This window comes from Sphaerodactylus townsendi, unplaced genomic scaffold (genome assembly GCF_021028975.2).
Source record: "Sphaerodactylus townsendi isolate TG3544 unplaced genomic scaffold, MPM_Stown_v2.3 scaffold_32, whole genome shotgun sequence".
NCBI classification, from domain to species: Eukaryota; Metazoa; Chordata; class Lepidosauria; order Squamata; family Sphaerodactylidae; genus Sphaerodactylus; species Sphaerodactylus townsendi.
Window position 1 is genome coordinate 151848 of NW_025950495.1, and position 24819 is coordinate 176666.

The 24819-nt window shown below is 42.5% G+C and overlaps 1 protein-coding gene across 1 annotated transcript; it reads right to left on the reverse strand.

Annotated features, from left to right (window-relative positions):
- Positions 1 to 1061: 1061 nt before the first annotated feature.
- LOC125425360 (disintegrin and metalloproteinase domain-containing protein 2-like) lies at positions 1062 to 24281 on the reverse strand. The gene is made up of 21 exons (XM_048482974.1): positions 24207 to 24281; positions 22714 to 22793; positions 21599 to 21660; positions 20736 to 20814; positions 19016 to 19092; positions 18631 to 18820; positions 16570 to 16635; positions 15494 to 15565; positions 13487 to 13653; positions 11825 to 11906; positions 11022 to 11158; positions 9962 to 10157; positions 9173 to 9262; positions 7305 to 7503; positions 6721 to 6829; positions 5515 to 5698; positions 4788 to 4868; positions 4323 to 4440; positions 3910 to 4066; positions 2466 to 2498; positions 1062 to 1207 (listed from the first exon to the last, which is right to left on the reverse strand). Exons 1-21 carry the CDS (start codon positions 24262 to 24264, stop codon positions 1177 to 1179), a joined length of 2268 nt encoding a protein of 755 aa, XP_048338931.1. The 5' UTR covers positions 24265 to 24281; the 3' UTR covers positions 1062 to 1176.
- Between the last annotated feature and the right edge of the window lie 538 nt (positions 24282 to 24819).

The window sequence follows — 24819 nt, forward strand, 5'->3', positions numbered from 1 at the left end:
AATCGTTTACATTTGAAATGACCTGGTGCAAAAAAAAATGTTTTTGGTCGAGGTGGGGTGGCCGCCCATGGGGGAGGGGAAGGGGCATCCAACTCAGGTTTTGCCCAGGGCTACAGTTTGCCTCGTTACGCCCCTGTTTGGAACATCTGCTTGCACCAAGTATGAACAGAGATTGTCTCATTAATTTCTCCTGTATCTGTCTTGTTTTCAGTGACTAGGGGTTAAACTGAGGAGCAGACCAAACATGATAGCTGGAGATCCATTAATGGAGCAGCAGCAGGAAGAGGAAAGCCCAGTTTGAATACTTTCCCCCATACATAGTTTTTAAAATGTAAAACCCACCCACTGGTTGGAATTTGACTCACGGGGAAACATAAGTTAATTATATGGGTACCTGTTCATCGTTCTGGTGAGCTAAGTGGCAGCACAACCCATGCTGCTTTTAAGCCTTGACATGGAAGAGTTCTCAGCTCTCCTGCTGTTACATCTAGTCTGTCCCCAAGTTAAGACTCTCAGGATGATGAATATTTGCTGGTGTGAACAGACTGGGAACAGATCCTGTGCTGTGTGGTTAAACAAGATGTGATGGAGGAGAAGACCTGTGAACAGATCTTGACATCTTTGAAATACACCAGGGAAGTCACTGCAGGCTGTTCTTTTGGTGAAAATTGCCCTCCTAGAGCTGCTTTTTCAACTGGGAGGTGAGCAGCACAAATTATTCCATCGTGTTGATTACGGATATTGCATACATTGATTATACATGTGTATATAGTACAATGTATATAATATAGGTGGGCATCATTTGGTAATTTTGCCTTCTTTAAAAAGATGTAGATCCAGCCCTGGGGGTGTACAGTGTTGGGAGAGTTTTCATAATTATCCTGCTTCGGTCGTTGTCCACATCCATTGTTACTAGCCTCTTAAATGCATGTGTAGCTTTCTCATAGATCTCAATCCCTGCATGTGAGAGCTACACCCTTGGGCAATCTCCACATATGTCCCTACATCAAATGCAAGATCGAGAAGACCATTCAGACTGTCCTCATTGGAGCTTTGTAGGCATGCAGGCATTTATTAAGCAATGGTGAGGCAAACTGTAGCACAACAGTGGACAGCGATCTCCTTGTCTTGTTTTTCTTCCCTGCACTGCAAGAGTCCCAGCCAGGTCTGGCTCCATTAGGAATGTGCATTCGCTGCTGCTGACATACTGTGACAAAAGAGCAGGAGACAGGGGAGAAGGACATGTTAGAGTAAGAAGAACCTGAACCGTTTGTGAAATTTCTGCTGACAATGAGGGGGGAAATTGTGTGCGTTCATTTTCTCATAATGACTAATGAGCAAAAGTAATGGTTCCCCAACATGGATCAGGACCCAGAAAGTGAGTGAGCAGTCCTTTGCAGGTGGGTCGTGAGCAGAGGCATAGCTCCAAGGTGGGGGTGCGACGCACCGGGCGCGTGCCCCTGCAGGGGTGTGGCGAGGGTGTTCCAGGGCATGGCAGGGCAGGGCAGAGGATGCACCAGTGCACCGGGCACTTTTCCCTCTCGCTGCGTCCCTGATTGTGAGGCCAGTAAAGGAAAATCTTTGAGGTTTGATGGCCAATTGGAGTTTGTCTCTGCATAATGTGCTAGGAAATAATTAATGCTATATAGTTATACATGTTACACATTAAAAATAAATTATAAACTTGTTCTTTGTTAACTGATATGAGATTACTATGTTTTATGTAGGGGAGGAGGAAAGTAGCATGGAGTGATTTAGAACTGGGTCCTGAAAAGCGCAGTGAATTTAGAACAGAGTCCCAGGGACCAACAAAGTTAATGGTATCAATAGAAAGAAGTTGGAAAAGGGACCAGTAGGAACATCGTTTGGTCTTAGAGCTTTCGAAAATGTCTCTGTATCTTATTGTTATGCTAAATTTTATATATTCTGTCGATTTTGCAAACCCATTGCGCTACTAACACACAATATGAATTGTAGAAATAAATTTAACATGGCGTTTTTTAATTTAGGCTTTTTCCTGGGATAATGCTGTTCTATCTATTTTGCTGCTGCTGTTTATTTTTCAGTTTGTTTTACACTGCTAGAAGAATACTGCAAACTTACATGGGTTTCTAACTCTAATTGCTGTTGTTTCTCACAGAGAATTTTGGGATGGGTAGTTTGGAGAGGTTCTGTGACTTCTCTATTAGGGCTACCAATACAGATTGTTTTTGTTTTTCAGCATAGCGATTATTTTAATGTTTTTATGCCTTGAAACTGCCTCAAGTATCTCTGGATAGAAAAACAGTAATTGAGCTATATAACTAAATCAAGCCTATCCTTTAGCCAAAAGACAAAACCCAGTGCGCAATCCACCCTTCACTGCTGCAGAAAAAGGCACAAAAGAAGCAACGAGAATGCCTACATTCTAGCCTTTGTAGGCAATCATAGAAAGAGATGTTACCTTTATAACAATGTACAAATACCTTTCTTTGCCAGATATGCTGCTATCTTCTGGTCTAGAACAAAATGAATATTAAGATGATCAAAATGAATCTTTATACAGATGTAATAATGATCCTCATCCCAAAATAAGTTTGACTCTAAAAGGGGAATTCCATTCTTCATGAACATTGTGTTCTTATCAAGGATACTATCACTTTGGGGGGGGAACCCTCCCCCCTGCAATGATTTAGATTAGCCTCCATGGGTTTCTACCATGACCTGACTCAGAATAGTTGAACTGAGTCTGTTCTGGGGGAGTATCTAGAGAATGAGGTATAAGGTCAGTAATTAGACCCAAAACTTGTTAACATAAATGAGGATCTAAATAAGAGGTTATTTGGGGAAGGGAATAGTGAGTAAGAAACAAACAGAAGAGATTGTGCTTCATTAAAGTGATTTTCCACTGTGGAACAGGACTTTTGGAGAAAGCTTAAAGAAGCAGGGAACTCTTAACAGCTAAGGACTGGAGATCACAGCAATGGGAGAAGTACCAGAGAACTCATCTTCCCTTTCATACCAACACTAGGACTTGCTATAACCCAACAAGTAAACTGGGGTAACAATCATTCCTGCTTCTGAACAAATCCAGATATACCTTCAAATCCTGAACTGGATATGCACTGGGTATGACACAGTGTGTAACAGATTTCTCTGTGCGATACACCTCTGAAGATGCCAGCCACAGATGCAGGCGAAACGTGAGGAACAGGATCTACCAGACCACAGCCACACAGCCCGGAAAACCCACCACAACCAAATCCAGAGAGATTTATGAAAGGAATAGGGCATCTATAAGAGAGAATGTTCTGCTCAGCACTTGCATACAAATTGCACTTCCCAGCCATAACAATTTACATGATATAATATTTAATTCATGTTTACCCCGTATAGTGTAAATATAGAAGAAGATGGGTTTTTCAGCATCCTACAACTGTGCTCAATGACCCCTGCAGAGGGGGCCTATGACCGACTTGACAGCTGTGGTTTCCTTGTGTGTCAGATGCTACCACTGCAGCCTTTTTTCTAGGTGCTCTGATGGAGGTGGAGGATACGGAGGACTTTTCTCCTCTGTACACCAGCAGGTACTTGTGAAAGAAGGGAAAGGAAAGGGGTGGGCTGGAGTGCCAACAGGGCAATCACCAGCCCAAACTCCAGTGGATACCCAGTTCAGGATTTGAAAAGATATCTATTCCATGCAGGCCGCACCACCACAATAAAACTTTGTAGCATCATTTTGCATGCATCAAGTGAAAGGAAACCAAACTGAAGCACAGCGATCTGTCATTAAAAAATCTTGCTTATTTTTAGTTCTCTCAGACAGTTCTCTACATGTGCCCATGCAATGTGATCTTCCGTTTCCTACAAAGTTAATACTTGGGAAGTTTTCAGGTCTGTACAGGACAGGTCCTGGGCAAAGTCACTTACTGATAGTCTTGTGAGTCACCCTCTTCTGCAATATAATCACAGTTTCTTTTCCCCTTGAAAAGCAGAATGGCTGACCCAACAACAACCGGCAGAAAGAAAAATAAGCTTAGCAGAATCCACGACTTTGTACTGACTGGCATGCGTCTTCCAGTGATCTCTGGATGGGAAAAGATTTCAAAACAACTTTGTGCTGGCAGCTTAGTTAGAGCACAGGGACTAAGAGAATTGACCTGGGAAGTTGCTGGTTTGAGATCTCACTACAAAGATTTAGGCAGTGGGAAAATGGACGTTGTTTGGATTTTCCATCTCAGATGCCCCTTGCTTTGCTGTCCCTGACTGCTGACTGTGCCTTTGGGCAGATTGCTAGGATAGAGGGGCTTGCCTTTACTGCATTTGTTTCCACTGAAACTAACCACTTGCCAAAATGTGAATGCCACAGTCAACGCTTCCTCCCAGGTGGCTTCCTTTCTTGTTACAATTTGGAGGTGCCCATCCGGGATCACAATGGCAGTTTTTCTTGTTGTTGCAGATCTGAAATTACAGATCAGAATAAAAACAACCGTTTTAATTTTTTGCTATCTTTAATTTAATTTTGTGGAACACAGTGGCCTGTTGCAAGAATGGGATCTATTTAAATACCACAAACCTCACTGGGCAATGGCCTTGCCCACTTTCCTGGGACATGGGGCAGATGACACATCGGGGAATGGTGCTCAGCAGAGCCAGAGATGGCATGTCAAATAGCCACATGTGGTTCCTGAGATACTGAGTAGCACTGTCTCAGGCACTCCATTTTGAAGGACAGTCTGAGAAAGAAACATCTGCCTCCTTTAATGGTGAAACAACATCAAGACCAACATGATGTTAATTTTACCTACCCCATGTCCAGAGCACTTCTCTTTAGGATCACAATCATATTTCAGGATTTCATAGTTTTCACACACTTGATTGATACAAACCTGAAATACGTATAAAATTGAATTTCAGTTTCCAAAACTCTGACAATATCAGGCCTAAGTAAGGAACCCTTTACTGCTCCTCGTGCTCTAATGTCTATGTCTTGGTCCCCACAATATGCTGCTATTTCTCAGAGCTGGGCAAGCCTGGTTTTCACTCTAATAGTCCAGCCTGGTGTCATGATGGGCTTCATAATTCTAAAAAAAGTATTATCACTAGCAAAAGTAAGGGAGCTAAGTTAGGAACACACTAGATGCTTTGCAAGACACACACCTAAGAACCCCAGCATCTGCCAGATTTCTAAAAACAGGGATGGATGCAAATTAAAGGGAAGAAGCAGCTCATGTGGAAAGCGTACTTATCCCTTCCAGACCAGCAAGTGGAGGCCAACCCCCAAAGGGGCTGAACAAAGTGGTTCCATTTGCTGAAGCCCCCTCCCTCCCCCCAATGATGCTGAAGCCCCCTCCCTCCCCCCAATGATGTTATCTAAAGCTTCAGCCCTCGCTCGATTTTCAAGAATTACATTATAAATGGCTTCAATACATGATTAATGTTATCTTTTCTTTTTTTCGTGTTATTCAGTAATGCAGTACACCACTGTGTATACTGACTGCAGTATCTCAACAATATGTTAGATTGCATACTTACTTTAGAAGGTCCACATTTTGTACCGTCTTTTAACAGCAGAGGGTCTGGCAAAGTTTCTGACTGTTTCATGTCCAGAGACGCGCAAATAATATTTTTCACTGGAGTATACAGGACAGGTACTTTCATTTTAGCAAAAGGAACATTGTTTGGATACTGGCAAATTAACTTTCCACATCTGAAATCCCTTTCAAGAGCATTTGAAAAAGAAAAGAGGCAGGATTGTTTATTAGAAACTCCAAATTCTTGGGAGACCTATCTAGCCAGTTAGGGTTGCCAACAGCCTGGACAAAATGTCTTGCCCCTTTAATAAAAGTGTGTGTGTGTGTGTGTGTGTGTGCTGTCAAGTCACAGCTGACATTGGGTGACCCCACAGGCAAGAGAAGTTTGGAGATGGTTTGCTATTGCCTGTCTCTGCGTGGGCTGAGAGAGTTATGAGAGACTGGCCCAAGGTCGCCCAGAAGGCTTCATATGCAGGAGTGGGGAACTGAACCTGGTTCTCGAGATTAGAGTCCGCTGCTCTTAACTACTGCACCACCTGCTATACCACCTACTACTACACCAACTACTCAAGGCTTATTGGGATGTTATTTTTTTAATTAATCATTTTTTAATTTTTTTCTCAGCATACTTATTGGGATGTTATTTACTTCCATGCCATGGCAAGCAAGCTTCAACTGCCCATTTCTACACATTACACTTTCATTAAAAGGGCAGGATATTTCCTCCTGAGGCTGTTGGAAACCTGATCCCTGCAATTTTTTGTTGTTACTTGTGTCAGCCATAATGTTTTAGAAATCAGTAAATAAAGCAGCATAAACTTTTAATCAGGTAGCCATACAGAAGCAAAGCTGACAGTTCAGTGAAAAATGGGAGGAGGGCAGCAAAAGGCGGGGGAACAATCAATTTTGGAACCAGAGCCAGTATAGGAACAAAGAGGGACAATACAGCGGACTGTGCAAAGGGTCTGGCAAATGTAGCATGAGTTTTAAGGGCTCCTGGCTCAGATTTACAACTTATTTTCTTCAATCTGAATGGTTCCTATTGACGGATGACATCTTTGTACCTCTAGAGCTCCAAAAGGAATGTGGCATTATTCTGGTACAACACACAGAAAAACCACGTACCATCAAATACAACATTCATATACTCATACAACCCACAGAGAATTCTTAATTTCTACTTCTTCTCCACTGCCTAATCACTTACTGAAAAGAACAAGACTTATAACCGTCAAATGGATCAATTCCACAGTGACCGAACCTGTCTGTTTGACGGTTAATTTCTTCATAACATGCATTTGGAGCATTTCTTGCACCTGTCAATATTGGAAGAACAATGAACACATTCATAAAAATCGAAATAATTTTCTTGCTTATGATAGGCATTTGTACATGTCTGTGAACAAAAGGATTTTTTTTGCCACAGTTTGCACCCCTTTGTTTTTGCAAGTCATTTATACCTCGGTTTAAAATCATGGGCATGCCTACACAACAGGCTTAAACTAATAATAAGGTGTTTCTTCATGGGTTCTTTCCCTGGGTTTGATACTGTTGGGATTGGGGGTTTTAGTGCTTCCCCACACCATCATGGAGCATTTGTGCACTTACCTAATAGGGTAGAAGAACAAAATAGAGGAGTGGAGTATCACATACACCACCCTCAGCTTTCTGTGGAAGAGAGGGATAAGAATGCGATGGGGGGTTTTGTACTGTCATGAGTAAAAGTGGTGTTTTTTTAATGCAACAACCTTTTTATAAGCAGTAAAAAATATAGAGAGATGTGTCGTTTACTTGGACCAAAGAGTTCTCGACAGCGTAGATCAGCCGACTGACAAGCTCCTCGATAACAGAAACCAGTGTTGCCACCACATGCATGTCCATTCTGGACATAAACATCAGATGGGCAGGATGCAGAAGTCCCATTGCAGTACTCCGGCAAATCACAAGCACGATCCATTGCCTTTCTACATACTGTGTTGCTTGGCGTATACTAGGCAGGGGGGAAAAGCAGAATTAGTGGTAATCTTTGTTGTATGTATTTTTGACTAGTGTTAAGTTTAAAAAATTCATTAATTTACTTTAAGTGTGGTTCAGAACATAATTAAAAACAATGTAATATAATTAAACAAAAAAGTAAACAAGAATAAATAGAACCAGCTAACAAATTCCTTGAATACTGGCAAACAATTGGAAAATAAAAAGATTTTTCCTCGTGCCTAAAAGTTAACACATGAAATAGGCATGTGTTAACTTTTAGGAACCAGTTAGGCATGTGATTCAGTGGAGGGCATTCCAAAATCTGGTGACACCGCACAAAAGATCCTGATCCCTACAGCCTTTCTTTTGAGGTGACGATGTCAGGACACAAGCAAGTTCATTGGGAAACTGCCAGTCCCTAATTTACCAGAGTCCAAGTAAAGATGCAGCTTAAGTTTATTGTTCACTAAGGCCCTTTCTTCACGGGCCAATAAACATGGGTTAAGGACGGGATAAAATCCAGGTTAGGGGGGAATTTTGCATGGATCCCGCTCCTAAAGCGAATCTGCTGTGTTCCCCCCCCCCGGGGGTTTTCAATAACTGCTTTATATGCGATTCTTTTGTTTTAATGTGCCTTGCAGCTGCAGCCAAGCAAAGGCAGCACCTGTGAAACGCATTAAATGGCTATAATCCAACAAGAGAATCGCAGTCTCTGGCTCCCATCTGTAGAGCCACACAGGGAAAAAGGGCCATTTCATGGCTCTGGGGGTCAGTTGTGCCTGCTTCCAAAGCGGGAGGGAGGGACCCCCCAAAAAATGCGCCTCTGTGCAAAGTTGTGCGCCCTGTTTGCATGCGAACAGGCCGGGGCGAGGACAGGTCCATCTAACCCGCCTTTCACCCATGTTTATTGGCCCGTGCGGAAAGGGCCTAGGTGCTCATATTATATACAGAAGCATCTGCCTGAGTGTTTTCCAAAAGAATTTGCTTAAAAATCTATTTTACCCTAAACACTTAATATATTCACTTACCTAATAATAACAAAACACACACATCTTTCTTTACCTCTTCCACTTTAAATGTGTCAATCACATAAAACACAGAGAGAAATTAACAGTTTGTGTGGCTATTAGAATGGTTATAACTATTATAAATACATTAACAGCACAACAAAAACTGGTGTTTTGATAGCACCAGCCAAACAACCTCACCAGATTTGTGAGGCTCCTATTGAATACAGAAGTCAAGAATTGCATCTCTGGAGTTCTTCCCTGACTTGGACTGAATGCCTGTGCTGGAGGGAAGGTCACATCTGGCCTGCGGGAGCTTTTCTTCCTGCCCTCAAGCTGCTTAACTATTTTTGATGGGTTAATATATCATACTACATCATCAACTAATAGACACTCCAGAAAAACTATTAACAGCTCAAGGACCAAGTGTCCCATGAAGCATTTGAAACAAAAAGAGTCAGCATCCAACTCCAAAAGCAGACAGAGACCCAATTGTGGCCATCAAGATTAAAAATCTGCCCACTGAGACAAAGTGAACTCGCCCCAGAAGATGAACTTCAGCAGGACTGCTTAGGAGCAAAGCCACTGAGTGCCAGAGGAGAATGGATGGTCAATGTTGAAGTAAAGGGAAAGCCATCAGTAGTCTTCTAAAACACCCCAGACTCCAGACCTCACCTTGCAGTTTTGGCAGCATGCTTCACTACTGCATACAGCTCCGGCTTGCAATTTACAATTACTGGTGCAACATGTGCTCTTCTTACATTCCTGAAAATAAAATCACACTGCTGGGATTTGGGGTTTTTTTGTAAGTAAAACAGATTAGGTTTCCTGGTAGCAGGTTTTTTTGTAAGTAAAACAGATTAGGTTTCCTGGTAGCAATAATTATAAAATAGAGTCTTTAAAATACAAAAACTCTGAATGCCAAAAAGCAAATATAGCTTCTAAATGTTTGGGTGGTTCCTAGAGCCGAAGAGAATTTGTCAAGGCCTGGTTTAAAAGCAACTTCCATCTGTTATTAGAGTGTGCTGCTGCTTGAATGTAGGTTTGATAAGTTACTGCTGGTAATATCTGTGGCTGCATGTTGGCTTTTATTTCTTGTGAGCTGACTGAACTTCATCGGAATTTAATAACATTATTTTATTGTTTAACTGTACAGTTTAATTCCAGTGCTGTATTGGAGGTGAGTGCAACTATTTGGTTTCACAAACAGAGTAAAATAAATTACTGAGGTTAAACATAAAAGCAGGATTTGCATCAGTGTAGAGGAACAGAGGAGCAAAGTCCAGGTCTGAGCATTTTCCATAAGAGCACAAGACATGTTTTGTTTGGGCTGGTTTTTGCTGGCAAGAAACATCATCACGCCTTTTTAAAAAAAACTGCAACTAAAAACGCTGGTCCTTCCCCACCTGAATAAGACAACATACAAATTCAAACAAATCCAGTGATAATTTCCCAGTTACTGACCTCGGGTGAACCACAATCACAGTTTTCTCCAGCTTCTATAATACGATTCCCACAAAATGAAAAATTCTTTGCACTTCTCTTCTTATAGTGCTGTAAATGTGGCCTATTAGAAAGGCAATTGCCACCCTTGTGTTTAATGAAATGTTGAAAGTCTTCAATGCTGCAGCTACTAAAGACTTTAATTCCACTTGAATGTCTGAAATATAAAATGGATATACATACGTGATTCTGATTTGACTTTCCATAAGGCATCCAAGGCACAGCACAATAAGATTCTGCTGTGAAAAGTGCATTCCTCCATCTCCCTTTGAGACAGCTTCACTCATCCAAGCAAAGCTTCTTTAAGGTGCTGTTCTGCAAAAGGGCAAAACCAACGCTGGCCCATACCTGATCTTTCTCTGACCTAGCTCCCACCTGGTGGAATGACCTGCCTCTGAGGAAGTAGGAAAAGCTCAAAACAACTATAAGGATAGCATTGTGAGCCATGAGTACTGAGACAAGACAATACCTGGTAGGCAATCTTTGTCAGGACATTAGACATTCGAACCTTATGAAAGTTCATGAATATGTGTGGGGGGGAAGGGGTTTTTGTGTCTGTGGGGAATGCCCATTTGGAAACAGTCATTTTCATTTCAGGAAGATTCTTGGCTTGGAACCTCATAGTATTTTGTGAAACCTCCAATATTTTGTGGACACAGTCTCTATAGCAACTAATTTGTGATTGGTCCTATTCCCCCTGGCAGCTCTTTTGTTGTGATACATAAGACCTGTTCTCAAAATCCCCAAAGTGTCCATAGGCTCAACAAGGGCAGAAACTCCTGCTCTACTTTAATTGTGGCTCTCCAGGGTTTCAGGCAGAGGTCTGTCATATTACTTACTGCCTGATCCTTTCAACTGGAGATGCTAGGGGCTGAACTTGGGACAGTCAGCAAGCAAAACCAATGCTCTTCCACTGAATTGCAGCCCTTCCCCACTGCATCCTGATCTGAACTGAAGTATCTGCTGCTTACCAATAAAAACACAGAACATCCCTCATGTGGTTTGGCCCTAAGAGACTTACACTGCTTCAGTATTCATGATGCAGACAGGTCCTGGACACTGGCAATTCTTGTTATCATCATAGCTTATTCCCAGGCTCAGGCTAAGCAGTTGTGCAATGATAACTGAAAATATCTCCAAGTTTACAAACTTTTGGTACTGGAAGAAAAAGGGACAACTGGAAACAGGAAGCAAATTATTTTTATTTAACAATATTTACATCCTCTATGCCCTGGCCTGGATAGGCCAGGATGACCCAATCTCATCAGATCTCAGGAGCTATGCAAGGTGCCAATAAATTATATTGTTTTATCAGTCTATAATAATCAAACATGATTTAGTGAGAGCAGCAGGCCAGGCCGAGTTGCATCATTGCAATTTTTCATTAACTTTGCACTCTGCAGCCTAGTAAGGCACAGCTGCTGAATAAGAGTGTTTCCAGAATAAGCTGATAAATGAAAATAAGTGACTGGCGAGACCTTGGAATTCCAGCAGTAGTATCTTTAAGCTTCCCAGCCAATCTCAACTTCAGATTTCTTTCAACTGCTCTCAAAAGGATCATGGGCCTAAGAGTAGCCCACTTTATATTACAAATTTCTTTACCTATTTGTTTTGTTTTATTAAATTGTTTTGTACTGCTTTTTTAATTTGTTACTGAGCGTGAATCCCACGATTTCTGGGAGAAAGGCAGGTGTATAATTCTTCAAGCAAATAAACAAACATGCTCTCCCTAATTATTATTTTTTAATTCTTCACTAGCATCCACACTTAAGCAAAGCCAGTCAGTGAATAACCATTAGCCAAGAAGATTCAGTGATACTGCACCAGAGCAACTCCTGCACCATAGTTCCGCAGGCACAGCTTTCCCAAGAATGTTGATCCTGCATAGTTAGGCTTCTCCCTGTAACTAAAATAGAAAAGGAGATGGCAAAACACATATTTTAGGGATACCTACAAGTCACATGACAAATCCATACAAGTCATAGCTGGCTCCTCCCACTGCTATTCACCCAATCCATTGCTGTTGCTTCCGTTGGTGTTGGCTAGCGTAGGGCTTAGCTCCGTGGTGGGAGCATAGGGCTAGCGTAGGGCTTAGCTCCAATTGGCCATGCTGGCTGGTGGGAATTGTAGTCCATAACATCTGGAGTGCCAAAGGTTTGCCACCACTGGCTTAGCTCAAGAACTCTGAAGGACAGACACAGATTCCCTATGAGCTCACCTACCCAGATTACCAGGTGACTGAGCAAATGGCAGCCATTTCAAGCCAGAATCCAATAATAATATCCTAGAATTGTGCTAATCCAAGTCAAGTTGGCTGATGCCATGTAGTATACATGATGCCATATAGCACCAAAGCCTGCTACAGTTGATGCCAGCCACAGATGCAGGTGAAACGTTAGGAACAAGATCCACTAGACCAGGCCACACAGCCCGGCAAACCCACCACAACCATCTGCTACAGTCCTTTGTTATGGGGAACAAAAGGTTGCGAGCAGGCATTCAGCATTCTCCATCTGTGCTTCTAAGGTTATACGTCTTTCTGCTTCCCAGTAGATCTCCCTTCCTGAAGCTATTTCACAACTAATAATTCTTTTAAAATCCAGAATTATTTGAATAGCAAAGAGAGGAGGGGATTTGCTTATTTCTACTACCACATTACTATCTCTTTTATCATCGTCTGTTTCGCTGTAGTTTTTTTTACGATGATGCTGCCACGCACATACACCACCCTGATGAAATGGGCTCTGCCACACATGTAAAGTTTAAGTCAACCTTTCTTTAATGCATCCATAATGTGAACACAAAGCTACAGTGGTTCCCTTCTTCTATTCTGCCACACACCAACAACACTGAAATGTCCTAGAGCACAACAAAGGCACAAAATCACTTCTGGTTTTGTTTTTTCTTAAGCTTCACTGGTTTCAACCAGATGGTGGTACCCTTGCAATGGTTTGCCAACAAACACAAAAAGCCTGAAAAATAGTGAGGAATGAATAAATGAAAATCAGTTAAGTGTCAATCTCCCTCTTCTCGGGAAAATGCAGTAATGGAGCTATTTATGTACTTCGGTTATACTGCACTTTCTCCCCAGTGGGGATCCAGAACAGCTTATGTCATTCTCATCTCCTCCATTTTGTCCTCATACATTGTGAGGCCCATGGCAGGGTGGGGAATCAAACCTGGGTCTCTCAAATCTTAGTCCAATATTCTTACCACTATACAAACAGGCCCATTCATAGTATGATGTCATTGTAGTATACATTTTCCTTGTTCCCCCGGCAGCAGCCATGTTATGGGAGCAGAGGATGATGATGCAGGATTGCTTTTTTTCTGCTGTAGTCCCATGTTTTGAGTGCGGTCTGCTTTCACCCTTAGCATGACATTTCTCTTTTAACAGATATTTTAAATGCACCAATGCACATCTCCAAAATATGACAGAATTAGAGCTTATGTAGGTGTGCTGTTTAATAAGAAATAAGTTCTTACGCAAATAAAAATGCTGTATCATGTGGCCTTAGAACAAGGTATGAATTTTTCCAGTTTAAAAACCTTTGCAATAATACATCCACCTCTCCTGAAGTAGAGATTTTATTACGATCTGTCCAGAACTCCAAGGAAGACAATACAATTGTCACATTAAGTCTGGTAAAAATCTGAAAAGATGGAAAATACACGCTGAATGAAATTTGCACATGCATAATAATTTTTAAGCATTAATTATGAAGGTTAGATGGCATGGTGCTACAGCAAGTCAGGGGTAAAAGATAGAGGAACTGCCCCTGAGTAGAGGCATAGTACATTTTCTTCACCACTGGCTAATAATAGAAAGTCTTCACACAAGAGAGATTAAAAAGAAAAACACCCAGATACACAACTTTATCTTTCACATACTCTATTTATCATCATTTTTATCCTGCTCACTCCTCTGAAGTGCTCAGAATGGCATACAGTGTTTTTCTCTGTTTTTCTCTATTTTATCAACCACGGGAGCTAGCTTAGGCTGAGAAAGAATGATTTGCCCAAGATCATCCAGTGAATCCAGGTCTTTCCAGTCATATTTTGACCACTGTATAGTACAATGCTGATCCAGCCAAAGGTAGTCCAGACTAAACCCCAGTGAAAGCAATGGGATGCAAGGCAATTGTGACAGAACTAGTGTTACTAGTTTCTGTGGGGGTTTGTTAAGGCCAATTTTATTCATTAAATATTTTTGACATGCTGTCATTTGATCTACAGATCTACAAGGTGGCTAACAGGCATCCTTAAAATCCACAATACCTACTATTAAGTAGTAGAGGCACAATATAATAGCAGAAACCAATAAACAGCAGAACCACAGGCAGTCATATTAAGCTTATAAAAATGCTTGATGAGGCCCTAAAGCAGTGATGGCGAACCTTTTCGAGACCGAGTGCCCAAATTGTAACCCAAAACCCACTTGTTTATCGCAAAGTGCCAACACGGCAATTTAACCTGAATACTGAGGTTTTAGTTTAGGAAAAAAGGTTGGCTCGGAGGCATGCGTTACTCGGGAGTAAGCTTCATGGTAGTCAGTGGCTCTGCTTTGAAGCAACCATGAAACTCTTCCAATGGGTGAATCACGACCCTAGGAGGGTTTACTCAGAAGCAAGCGCCATTGCCAGCAACCGAGCTTACTCCCAGGTAAAGGATCGCGCTTTAGTTCTTTGCATGAAAATCAGTGGGGTTTAACAACGCTTATCAAGGTTACCTACACTGCTTCCCCAAAACTAGGTCTTAGGTTTAATGCTAATAATCGAGCCCAGCAGCCCAGGCCAGCCTAGATGTGTGTGTGTGGGGGGGGGGGGGTAAGTGGTGGGAGCGACTTTGTTTGTGCGTGCCCACAGAGAGGGCTCTGAGTGCCACCTCTGGCACCCATGCCATAGGTTCGCCACCACTGCCCTAAAAGCTTCTGAACGAGAGCCATCTTTAACTGATGTCTAACAGGGCAATCTTAGGAAGAATTATACTTTTCTAAGCCTATTAACTTCAGTGGACTTTAAAAGGGTGCAACTCTGATTACGATTGCACTGTAAAACCAGCAGAAATGGAGGAAGATGTTCTCTGATTGTTCGGTAACACTGATGCTCTTACCTACAGCAATTCAGACGGGGGTGGGGAGTGGGTGGGGGCAGGTAGGTCAAGCAGGGCCTCCAGGAAGATCTCAGTGTTCAGGTACAGGGAGAAAGAGCTTCTTGAGATATTCTGGACATAAGCTATTACGAGCTTTTGCTGGATCAGAATTTAACTGTCTGATACAATTTTTATAAGCTACCTGGGGTGGCTACATTGTCTGAAATGGTGCATGAAACAGAACAGACAAACATAGTGCTGGAAAGACACTGCTTTGAGCCTGCATTCCTAGCATTTAATGTTATTATTTTGTCAACATAAATGCTCACTGGGCAGAGCAGCAGCCAAATGACAGAGTCCAAACAGTTCATGGTCACCAGAAAATAAAACAAAGAAACTTACACTGTTGAGAATGCCCATGAGCTGGACTACTTTCTGGGTTACGACATCTTCATTTCCACCAAAGTAGTTGTACTGAAGAAGAAGAAAGCATAATAATACCCATAACTAATTATGTTCTGTTTTAGCTGCATGTACTCCCACTGCTGGCAACAGAATCCTAGGCTACATGGACTATTATCTAAGAGCTGAACTAACCCACATCTGTTGAGATAACAGGACTGGGCTATCAGCATAGGGAGGAGTACTTACCACTACCACCAGATAATACAGTCTGATTCTCAAACAGCTCCCCTTTCACAACCCAATTCTTCCTCAACCAGGCTTGTGTTCAGTTTCAGAGCATGGTGGGGGACGGGGGACTAATCAGAATCTGTTTGCCAGGTAAGAGCCCCAGTCTGCGCAGGCAGGCAGATCCCTCTTCTCCACTGGAAGGACTGGAGAGGAGGCTGTTCAGCTAATGTTCCAAAAGAGCACTCTTCACAAAACCTAACTATGGCCCCTTCCACACATGCAGAATAATACACTATCAATACACTTTCAATCCATTTTGCAGCTGGATTTTACTGTGCGGAATAGCAAAACCTACTTGAAAACAAACGTGGAAGTGGATTGAACGTGCATTATTTTGCATGTGCGGAAAGGGCTTTTGAGTTTTCACACAGACAGTGATGAAGAATTGTCAAATGAGGGACAGGTTAAGCACTCTCTTCCCAATTGCCACTTCTTCCTACCCAGGGCCATCCAGCTTTCACTGGTGTATAGATCCCCTCGTACTGTCCTGAGCTAACAAGGTATTTATTATGTTCTTAAGGTGTTTATCTTGTTATAATTGCCGTGCTAGTTTCCATTTAAGAAAATCAGCCGGAACCAAGTTTAACAGCAGTTTCCAGTATCCCAGGACATGGCCTGATGTGATAAGCTCTTCAGAGACAAGCAAACAGTCATACATATTGCTGGTTGTCAGAAGTGGTGCAGCGAGGCAATTTGTTGTCTCTATCCATGAGCTCACACTGGTCCTACAAAAGTCCATTTCTAGAAAGTTTAAAAGGAAATGCATTTTAAGCTCACAGACTTACCAAAGTCTTGTCCAAAACAATATACATTTCCACATATCTATGAACTTCAGTGATTTCTTGCAGGGGCTAAGGACAGACAATGTAATTTAGTAACCATTCCAGTATTTTGCTTGCTGAAACTTCTGCAACACTGAATCATGTAAAAGAATATCAAAAAAGTCAGGTGCTTTCATATGAAGGGTTCAAGTCCCCATCTCTAACCAAGTCTTTCCCCAGAGCCCACAAAGGGAAGGAGTCTCCACCCCCAGTATACCTGTGCTCCTATAGCTCACTTAGAAGGGTCAGCCATGATAGCCGAAGCTCTAGACCAGTGATGGCGAACATTTTAAAGACCGAGTGCCAGGGGCGGAGCAAGGAAAAACTGCATCCAGGGCACGTGTGCACTCTATGCCCCTGCCTGCCCCCCCCCTGCCCTGGAACGCGCCGAAACACCCCCATCACACCCCTGGAACGGCCTCGCCACACCCCCGCAGGGCCACGCTCCCAGTGCATTGCGCACCCCTCGCCCCCTTTATCACTGTGCCATTGCCGAGTGCCCAAACTGGGGCGATGGCACATGTGCCCACAAAGAGGGCTCTGGGTGCCACCTCTGGCACCCATGCCATAGGTTCGCCACCACTGCTCTAGACTTTTCCCATGGAAAAGGAACATGCACACTGGGGCAGCAACATGAGAACACACAACTGCACCTTCCTAAGCAATCCTGTCACCTCCAAGGCAATTCTGTCACTATGGAAAAACACCCATATGGCAAATGAGAGGTATAAGATCAATTCCCAGGAAGGGTAATGCCAGCCAGAAGGCAAAACTGATTTTTTGCCTTAAACCGGCAGATCAGTGGCAAAACAGGTGGAAGAAGCAGCATGCAAACCATATCGCACACACTTAGGATCAGTCTCCTGACCAGACAATTGGGCACACAGAAACACAAGCCACCTGGACTGCGTTAGGCATCTCTCAGCACTGCAGTCTCAGCATCAATACCAGCCATGCAGAACTGGGGAGACTATGAAGGCAGGAATGGAATGGTGAAGTAGAAAGGCGCAGGCACAGCATAGCCAAGGACTCTCGTTTGAGCCCCACGTGGAGAAAAATGTGAAATTGCATGGACAGAATCCCAAACTCAGCTGGAATTCTGCCCAATCAATCAGAACCACGTGGGGCGGGCTGATTATGTCAACAGGCTGCCCCACACAGCCATCATTTTGAGAAGAGAGTCCATATACTCCATGTTGAAATAAATGATGAAGGGACAACTTTGTAGGGATGCTCAGTTTGGTTTGGACACCCAACTGGTCGATGTGAAAGCAGTCTGTTAACCTTTTTAGTGTCTTTCCCCCCTTAAACAGTGTAAAGGAAATATGCTACATTTACCATTTCAATTTTTACAGGTATAATTACAATAAAATAATTTTCACAAACCACACAATTTATTTCTACCTAATCAAATATTTCAGTTTAAGTGTTTGTTGCTATTGAGACATAACATTAATCAGGCCCTTCTAAAATCCTGTTTACTATATGCTCTATATATCATGCTCTGTTTGGGGTACAAAATTTTCCAGTGTATTTTTTTTCTAAAAAAACCCACATCATTAGCCCAAACCAATCATGAGTGTTACTATAGGCAAAGGCAGAACAGTCCAAATCAGAATGGCCATGATCACCATAGAGACAGGAATGGTTTAATAAACTAGGTTCTCTCTAGTGCCTCAGGGTCAGGGGACGGCAAATAGGTAAAGAAAAAACAAGCATTTTGACTTGGATCAGTATTCTGGAGAACTAGAAGTTCATGAAACCATTCCTGTCTCTATGTGGACACTTTGGTGGCATGGAATGGAAGCACAAAAGTAGATTGTAATGTACTAGCATCATTTGGCAAACTGGAAGCATGGAAGCAGATAATAGCATACCAGCCCCATGTGATGAAAGAGGAGGCAGACTGCTACATTAAGTATGGCACTGAAATCAAAGATCTGGATTGTGGCAAATGATTTCTTTCAATTGTTGACAGTAACAATTCTGACTAAAGTTTTTTTTAAAAAAAACAACAGCACTCACTACAGCATCTGAAAGCAGCGTATGAGAGATGTCTCTATTTTCCTCTTCTCCTGTTATAGGTATGAAATCATCTAACAACACTGAACCCTTGAGATCTTTGTTATTTATTTGAAAAACAAGATGTTCAAACTGAGTGGAGGACTCCAAATGTTCAATTCCATAGCTGATGTTCTCAAACTGCAGCAGCCCTCTGGAGGGGAAAAAACAGAAAACAAGTTGCAGGAAGGCTTCAGGAAAAACTAACAGCACCTGAAATTAACTTCCAACCAGCTTTGCTTAGGATAATATGGAATGTGAAACACCATTAACTTATCTGAAGCATTATGAGCATATCTTATCAGGGGCAGAAGACTGAGCTGGATAGCCAAAGCTGTTGTACCCTTACCTGAGCCCAGAACAGGTGCTGAGTATTACAAGAGAGTTAGGAAACCCTTCGATATATCCTTGATAGAAGCAATCACTCTAAAGACAGTTTTACAAAATGACTGTTTTAAAAAAAAAGCACTGCACCTTGCATACTTTTCCAACTGAGCTTATTAACCAGGCTTACAAACAAGTTTAAAACAAACAAAAAAACAATGTATTGTCGAAGGCTTTCATGGCCAGAATCACTGGGGTGCTGTGTGGTTTCCGGGCTGTATGGCCATGTTCTAGCATTATTCTCTGAAGATTCTATCAGATCCTCTGAAGATGCCAGCCACAGATGCAGGCGAAACGTCAGGAGAAAATGCTGCTAGTACATGGCCAAACAGCCCAGAAACCACACAGAACCCCAAACAAAAAATACCCTCACATCCCACAATTTTACTATGTATCACCCATTTCTAACCATCACTAGAACTAAGGTTACAGTTTACAGCACTCAGTCCTTGGCTCAAGATAAAGATCTTCACACAGAGCCCAGGTTTATTCATCTACCTAGCCCAGGATGATTACTCCAGCAGCTGGATGAAAATGGTAGCATGAAAAGCTGCCTCAATCTCTTCCTCTTTTCTTGCCTTCTGGAGTACAATTTAGAAGAAGAAGAAGAAGAAGAAGAAGAAGAAGAAGAAGAAGAAGAAGAAGAAGAAGAAGAAGAAGAAGAAGAAGAAGAAGAAGAAGAAGAAGAAGAAGAAGAAGAAGAAGGAGGAGGAGGAGGAGGAGGAGGAGGAGGAGGAGGAGGAGGAGGAGGAGGAGGAGGAGGAGTTTGGATTTATATCCCCCCTTTTTCTCCTGTAGGAGACTCAAAGGGTCTTACAATCTCCTTGCCCTTCCCCCCTCACAACAAACACCCTGTGAGGTAGGTGGGGCCGAGAGAGCTCCGAGAAGCTGTGACTAGCCCAAGGTCACCCAGCTGGCGTGTGTGGGAGTGTACAGGCTAATCTGAATTCCCCAGATAAGCCTCCACAGCTCAGGCGGCAGAGCTGGGAATCAAACCCGGTTCCTCCAGATTAGATACACGAGCTCTTAACCTCCTACGCCACTGCTGCTCACTTAAATCGATAGAGTAGAGAGTATGAGATATTAGATCAGCAAATCTTTGGCCCTGTTCGGATGCTGTTTGCTGTAAAGCCTTTTTTCATATAAACTACATGATACCTTATCACTGTGCATCTCTGAAGACCTTGACTGTTTCTCATTATTACAGTCTGTTTACAAATGCAAGTTTAAATGTACTTCCATCAGGAAAAACTTGGTGGTAGTTTACAAGTGTTCCATATTCTCTTAGACTGCGTCCCTCTTATTTTTCAGCACATTCTTTTATTTTGTAAAAATTACCATTATGAGCACCAACAAATGATTCTCCCTCAATTGACAAATCTGAGAGGAAGTTTTAGTACAGTCGTGCATTTACTATCTGCTAGAAGACAAAAACTTCAAGATCAAACTGGAAGTAGCAAAATTTTTGGCAGAGCTATTCAGAATTAGAAATGAGAGAACCCCTGAAGCTGATTTCTTGTGTTAATAGTTTATTCATTTTAATTAATTTACAAAACTTATTTTATTACTCAATTGATTTTGTATTGTATTTTGTAATCTGTATATGGTTGCTTGTAGGGGTTAGCTGACCGTAATAAGTGGATGACTGAATAAATCAACAAGCTGCAAAACACCATAAAGCTTACCTTAATATACGGGAAAATAGGATGCACAACCCCCCCTTTCTTATATGTATAAACCATGAAGTCATCAGGCAAAAAAGTTCTGTCCAGAAAAATAACAAAAGAATATTTTCGGTTAGGAACAGCAGAAGTGGGGAACTTGTTTTTTATATATAGGTGATTGAAACATTAGAAGTAATCTCAGTCAGCTCACTTAACCTGGAAGAGGCAGGGTAAGCAGACTGAAAATTATCTCACACTGCCTCTCACCTTCTGGGGTACTACGGGGAAAATGAGAAGCAAACTGTTTGCCAGTCTCAGTGTTCCAGTGCTCCAATAAATGTCCAGCCTCACTATACTCTAGAGCAGAGGTAGGGAACCTGCGGCTCTCCAGATGTTCAGGAACTACAATTCCCATCAGCCCCTACCAGCATGGCCAATTGGCCATGCTGACAGAGGCTGATGGGAATTGTAGTTCCTGAACATCTGGAGAGCCGCAGGTTCCCTACCCCTGCTCTAGAGTCAGCCCTGTGCTTATAATAAAACTGAAATCAAATTCTACTTAATAAGTGGCAGCTATTAGTAGTAATCAGGGGTGGAATGAGGGAAAACTGCCACTGGGGCATGCGTGTGCCCTGCACCCCCGCCAACCCAGGAACGCCCCCACCATGCCCACACAGGGGCACGCGCCCAGTGTGTCATGCCCCATGTCCCCTTTGCGCTATGCCACTGGTAGTAATAAATGTGTTTATTATTTCAGAACTCATCAGCAAGAAACAATGGGGAGAGAGGACTCAAAATATTTGGCCTGCTACTGAACCATTACAACCCATTTTAAATGCCTGTAGAAATAACAGCCAAAAGAAGGGAAACAGAAAGCTACTTACTGTTGCTTCAGATGCACTGTGTATATCTTCTCTTCTATAGTAATTGTATAGGATACTGTACTCTGGACCATTCCAAAGCATACAAAGACAATTTACAAAAAGAGCATTTTGAAACAGTACTTCTGCACATTACATTCATGTTCAATACTATAAAAGAATTAATTGGTGGTGGTAGCACCTGCCACAGAGAGAGGCAGCAAACAGAAACTCCTCCTGCTGCCATTAACTGAGTGCTCTTGACTTAGCCCCTTACCCAATGAGGAATAGGGCAAATGCAAATAAAAGAAGGAACAGAGGCCTGAGAAGACAAATAAAAAAGAATCTGCCAGGGATGTTTAGGAAACTAGTACCGGAATTGTTCCCAAAGAATGAGAAAACAGAAGGAAGTCAGAGACAGAAGTCTAAGGAGAGAGGAAAACAAATCATTATTGATTAACGAGAAACAACCAGTCGAATAGTTGGCTCTTGGCCATTAATTAAAAAGTTATACTGAACAGAAACACTGTAAGTAGCATCTGAGCATTTGGAAGAAAAAACTATTCTAGTCCTCATCTTGGGCACTTGGGTAAGGGTGAGCCATTGGAAAGCCAAATGTGTCCCTCAGTGGATGAGGGAGCTAAGCAAGAGAGTGATCACAACAGAGTGGGAAGGGGAGAATTCTTGAGTAAAGTTTCTCCTAGTCCTGGGGAAGGAAAGGGGAGAATCCACTATCTCACATCACCCTAGTCTCCCGGAGAAATCAGTTGCTTCAAGAAATCCACAGAGAGAATAGAATTCCCATCCTCAGATAAAATACCCTACTTTATTTCTGCACATGGTACCGTTATGTAGTTTATGTTATGGGAACCACTAAAGGTGAGCACTTTTTACTAGCAAAACACTGCCTCCAGTTCTAATTCAGGAATAAAATTATACTTTGCTCATCCATTATCTCAGGTGAGCCTAGCTCCTCCAAATAATGTTTTCGAACCTGGGATTCTAATTCCCAAGCTACTTAGGATAATTCCCAAGCTACTTAGGATAATTTTTAATTTAACTGATTCCATTTTAAATAATAAAATGTTAACTTCTGTAACACAAGCTTTCAAAGAACTAAATTTCTTAATTCCAAATACCTTATCTTCTGCTTCCTCATCTTCCGTTAGATTGGCTGTTATCTTACGTGGGTAAGTGATATGTAAAAATGTTTGACAATCTAGAGGAGAAAAGTAAATACAAAATTTGTTGCCATTTTTGTTAAGAATTATATGTCATATATGACAAGACTATTTCCACTTAAAGGGAATCTCAAGTAGCAGGACTGGGAATGATCATGGAGAATATCTCCGGTGGCAGGATAGTTTACATGTAAAAGGCAGCTTCACACATATAATTTGGTATAAAGCAGCTTCTACACATTGATATGTCTATGTATGATACACTCACTACACGCAGGAATCACATACATCTCTTAATGTGGCGTAGTGGTTAAGAGCAGGTGCACTCTAATCTGGAGAACTGGGTTTGATTCCCTGCTTTGCCACTTGAGCTGTGGAGGTTTATCTGAGGAACTAGATTAGCCTGTGCACTCCAACACATGGCAGCTGGGTGACCTTGGGCGAGTCACAGCTCTTCGGAGCTCTCCCTCTCACACAGGGTGTTTGTTGGGGGGGGGAAGGAAAAGGAGATTGTAAACCCCTTTGAGTCTCCTTACAGGAGAGAAAGGGGGGTATGAATCCAAACTCTTCTTCTTCTTAAAAAGTGAGATAACATCAGCATGGAAATTGGAGTTGCCAACCTCCAGGTGGAGGCTGGATATCTGCTGGAATTACAACTACTCTCCAGATTATATAAATCGTTTATTTACCTTAAACATTTATTCCACTTCTCCTGTAGAAAATGGCTGTTCTGGAAGGTGGACTGTATGGCATTACATCCTATCAAGATCACATTCTCCTGGGCTCTACCCTCAAACTTCAAGGTTTTTTTAAAAAAAATACTCAGCATTTCTCTCCCTTGGGGAATCTCAAAGCAGTTTACAGTTACATTGCTTTCCTCTCTGCACAATAGACACCTTTTGAGCTAGGCAGTGCTGAGAGGATTTTGAGAAAACTGTGGCTAGCCCAAAATCATCAGGCAGAAGTGTGGAGAGACTTAAGTGGATTCTGCACAGCATATTTATAATGAGTTGCAATCGTTATAAATCGAATTGCAATCAAATGAGGCTCAGGCCCCTTCCGCACATGCAGAATAATGCACTTTCACTGCACTTTGCAGATGGATTTTACTGTGCGGAACAGCACAATCCACGAGCAAACAATTGTGAACATGGATTGAAAATGCCTTGTTATGCATGTGTGGAAGGAGCCTCAGGCTCATACTGATCATTGAATGAGCCTCAAGCTCATATTTATAACGGGTTGCAATCCTTATAAATGAAATCCATTGATAGAAAGGGAAAACGAGTTCATGTATCACGGTTGCATCTCGTTATGAATATGCTGTGCGGAATGAGCCTGAGGCAGGCAGGTGGGCGTCGTGTACCTGAGAAATTAACGACCATGGAGAGAGGCAGGGCACAGCCTGCCAGGAGTGCGTTGCATAGTCGCCCTTCGTCACCCTCACTCACCAAGATGCACAAAGAAGCCGGCGCCCAGCAGAAGCAACGCTAGGCGGCTCCTCAACATGTCGTCCTCTCGGCTCCTCACTGGCCTCAGCCTCCCGCTTAACGGTCTTGCCTGCAACGGCGGCTGGAACCCGGGGCAATGGCTGTGAGAGGCACCCAGCAGGCCCGGCCGAGTGGGAGGGGAAAATGTGTGTGTGTGAGTGACGCTGGGCTCCCGATTGTACCTCCATAACGGAGAGTAGTTTGCAATTAGGCGAAAGGCGCCCGCACTCTGAGGAATTCAGTGTGAAACTGGATTGCTTTCAAGTATTCCCGCCTTTGCCCCTCGCTCAAGGACGGGTTACAGCTTCCCAGCTGTGTCTGCTTCTTTAGTCAATATCAGATGCACCCCTGAACTCTATGGGATGTTTAGACCATGTAGGGACTGCAGCTTTACAGCTTTGACATCATTAACTAAATCCCACTGAGCTACCCTGTTTCCCCTAATATAAGACATCCCCGAAAAATAAGACATGGTAGAGGTTTTGCTGAAGTGCGAAATATAAGGCATCCCCCGAAAGTAAGACATAGCAAAGTTTTTGTTTGGAAGCATGCCCGACGAACAGAACACAGGAAA

What these genes read in the sequence shown, in the direction of transcription:
- LOC125425360 (XM_048482974.1), bottom strand. Translation starts at nt 24,264, where the DNA reads ATGTTGAGGAGCCGCCTAGCGTTGCTTCTGCTGGGCGCCGGCTTCTTT. An exon ending in ATGAGGAAGCAGAAGATAAG is followed by an intron (nt 21,661 to 22,713) that starts GTATTTGGAATT and finishes GGAATGGTCCAG; the next exon opens with AGTACAGTATCCTATACAAT. An exon ending in ATGGTGCAGGAGTTGCTCTG is followed by an intron (nt 11,159 to 11,824) that starts GTGCAGTATCAC and finishes TTTTTCTTCCAG; the next exon opens with TACCAAAAGTTTGTAAACTT.